General features: G+C 38.5%; 1 protein-coding gene across 1 annotated transcript; it reads right to left on the bottom strand.

Moving 5' to 3' along the window:
• Positions 1-536: 536 nt before the first annotated feature.
• On the bottom strand, positions 537-2,234 carry LOC105118673 (anthocyanidin 3-O-glucosyltransferase 2-like). The gene is made up of 2 exons (XM_011016663.1): positions 998-2,234; positions 537-923 (listed from the first exon to the last, which is right to left on the bottom strand). The coding sequence occupies exons 1-2, from the start codon at positions 2,107-2,109 to the stop codon at positions 587-589; spliced, it is 1,449 nt and encodes a 482-aa protein (XP_011014965.1). The 5' UTR covers positions 2,110-2,234; the 3' UTR covers positions 537-586.
• Positions 2,235-2,279: the final 45 nt, after the last annotated feature.

Raw genomic sequence — 2,279 nt, 5'->3', positions numbered from 1 at the left:
AAACTAAAATCATTTTATTGTGCTAAAAAATAAAAAAACTAAAACACCACTATATATAAATTTAATATTTTTTTAAGGATATTTAAATTATTTTACTATACATAAAAAAAAAATCTTTTTGTTCCTAATCATTTAAACTATGATAAATGAATTAAGGACTTTTTATCCTTAAAATGAATTTCTTTGAGTTTTTCTTAATAAGACTAAAATGATAATTTCAATGTACAAATCATTTTACTGTAAAACTCTGATTTCAATATATGTTTTGTAGTCTGTTAGAAGTTTACCAGATTGGCCTTAAGAAATTTGACATTTAAAGTTTTTAGTTAAATCCGTTAAAATATCAAATCAATCAAATCTGTTCGGCTCTCATCAAATCAGCAGAATAAAAAAAAAAAAAAATTATTCTAGAATCAACTAATGACATAAAGCTTCTTTAATACCAGTTTCCGAATCGATCACGAGAACTAATACTAAAGAAGGCCATAGAAATTAATACATACATACGTACATATATATATTAAAGAAAGGCAACATATCAATTGAAAGACTTCGTATCAAATAACTCGAAGAGAGTACACTTTAATCATGATAGGTGGTCCACCAAATCTTGAATGAAACGACCTAGCCAAGTGAACGAGGATCCACCGTTCTCCAAAGCCTTCCTGCTCTTTCCACTCAGCCCCTTCAACTTCTCCACCTTTTCCGAGCCAAGCTCCATTAAACACCTTACTCCTCTCTCTATTTCCCCGGCACTAATAATATTTTCATTGCCATCCCAGTTAAATTCGCTTCTATAATCCATTTTAATCTCCACTCCAAACCCTAACTCAACAATTAACATAAAAGCATTAAATTGTTGCTCTGCATATAATGGCCAAGTGGCAATTGGAACGCCAAACCATATGCTTTCCAGTATAGAGTTCCATCCACAGTGCGATGCAAACCCTCCTACAGATGGATGGGTATAGAGTTCCATATGCTTTCCAGTATAGAGTTCCATCCACAGTGCGATACAAACCCTCCTACAGATGGATGGGCCAAAATATCTGTCTGTGGAGCCCATCCAATTACTTTTCCAATTTTAGCCGTCCTATCCAAAAACCCTTCAGGTAAGGCATCCCGAGGATTAGTGTAATCGCTTGGAAGAAATTCCATCTTGCCTTTTGGTGGTGGTTTACGTAGAGACCACAAGAATCGATGCCCACTCTGCTCTAGTCCACAAGCAATTTCCTTCACCTGATCCACTCCAAAACTCCCCATGCTCCCGAAGCATAGATACACTACGGAGGATAGGGGCTGATCATCAAGCCATTGCTTGATGTCTTTGCGTTTATCAGGCTCCTCGTCACCATCACCATCTCGATTAAGGTTTAAAATGGGACCCACTGGATATGCCGGAGGGGTATTACCCTTAGAAAAGGAGTCGGTCGCATGAGATTCCAGCTCTTCAAATGTGTTTATTATAATACCCTTACTTTCTCTAAACCTTCTAGCTTGACGGAGGAGAAGTGGCAGCCACTCTTTGTTAAGCATAGGAGAAGGCAAGACCTTAGCTGGACAAGGATTTTCCAAACACGGCATGACCAACTCAGCATCCGAGCCCTTGAACTCAGTAGGGTCAACTTTCTGCTCATCGTGAAGAGCTTGAACATAAAATTGAAGGCCAAGAGAAGCTGCACTTGACGTAAGGAAAATATATGAGGGAACACCAAATTCATTGGCCACATCTATCATTGGTGTACAAAACATATCGAGAACAAACCCAGAAAGTGTTGGCGGGTCAGGGCTTGACTCGTACTGAGTCACAAGCTTAGAGACTTCTTCTTTGACATGGGGTATCTGGGCTTCAATCAAAGAAAAGAAGAACTTCCTCGGTTGGTTTGGATCAGGCTCATCTTTAGGCAAGTCAATGAACCGGATACGACTACAGGCTGTACTCACTGAATTTATAAACCTATCAACCTTGGGGTCAGAACGTAGTTTCATGATGAGGAAGGTGATTGAAAGCCTCTCATCACGGTCTACAAGAAGCTTTGCTACCTCTACTGTGGATACGAGGTGGCTTATACCTGGTGTTGGTATGAAGACCAGCTCAGCTTTCTTCATTCTGCGACTGAGCTCTTTTTTTTTTTTTTTTATCTATTTGCTAGGGAATTTCAAGGTGGGATTGCATGTAAAAGACTGATTTTCATATCCTTTTTAAGGGCACTACTTGTGGCAATAATCAAGGGGACTTGAGATTGGCAATTTATTGTTCAAAAATATATACGTGCAGG

The sequence above is a fragment of the Populus euphratica genome, unplaced genomic scaffold (assembly GCF_000495115.2).
Source record: "Populus euphratica unplaced genomic scaffold, PopEup_1.0 scaffold2120.1, whole genome shotgun sequence".
NCBI classification, from domain to species: Eukaryota; Viridiplantae; Streptophyta; class Magnoliopsida; order Malpighiales; family Salicaceae; genus Populus; species Populus euphratica.
This window is presented reverse-complemented; position numbering and strand designations above follow the sequence as displayed.

What these genes read in the sequence shown, in the direction of transcription:
- LOC105118673 (XM_011016663.1), bottom strand. Translation starts at nt 2,109, where the DNA reads ATGAAGAAAGCTGAGCTGGTCTTCATACCAACACCAGGTATAAGCCAC. An exon ending in GTATCGCACTGTGGATGGAA is followed by an intron (nt 924 to 997) that starts CTCTATACTGGA and finishes CTGTGGATGGAA; the next exon opens with CTCTATACTGGAAAGCATAT.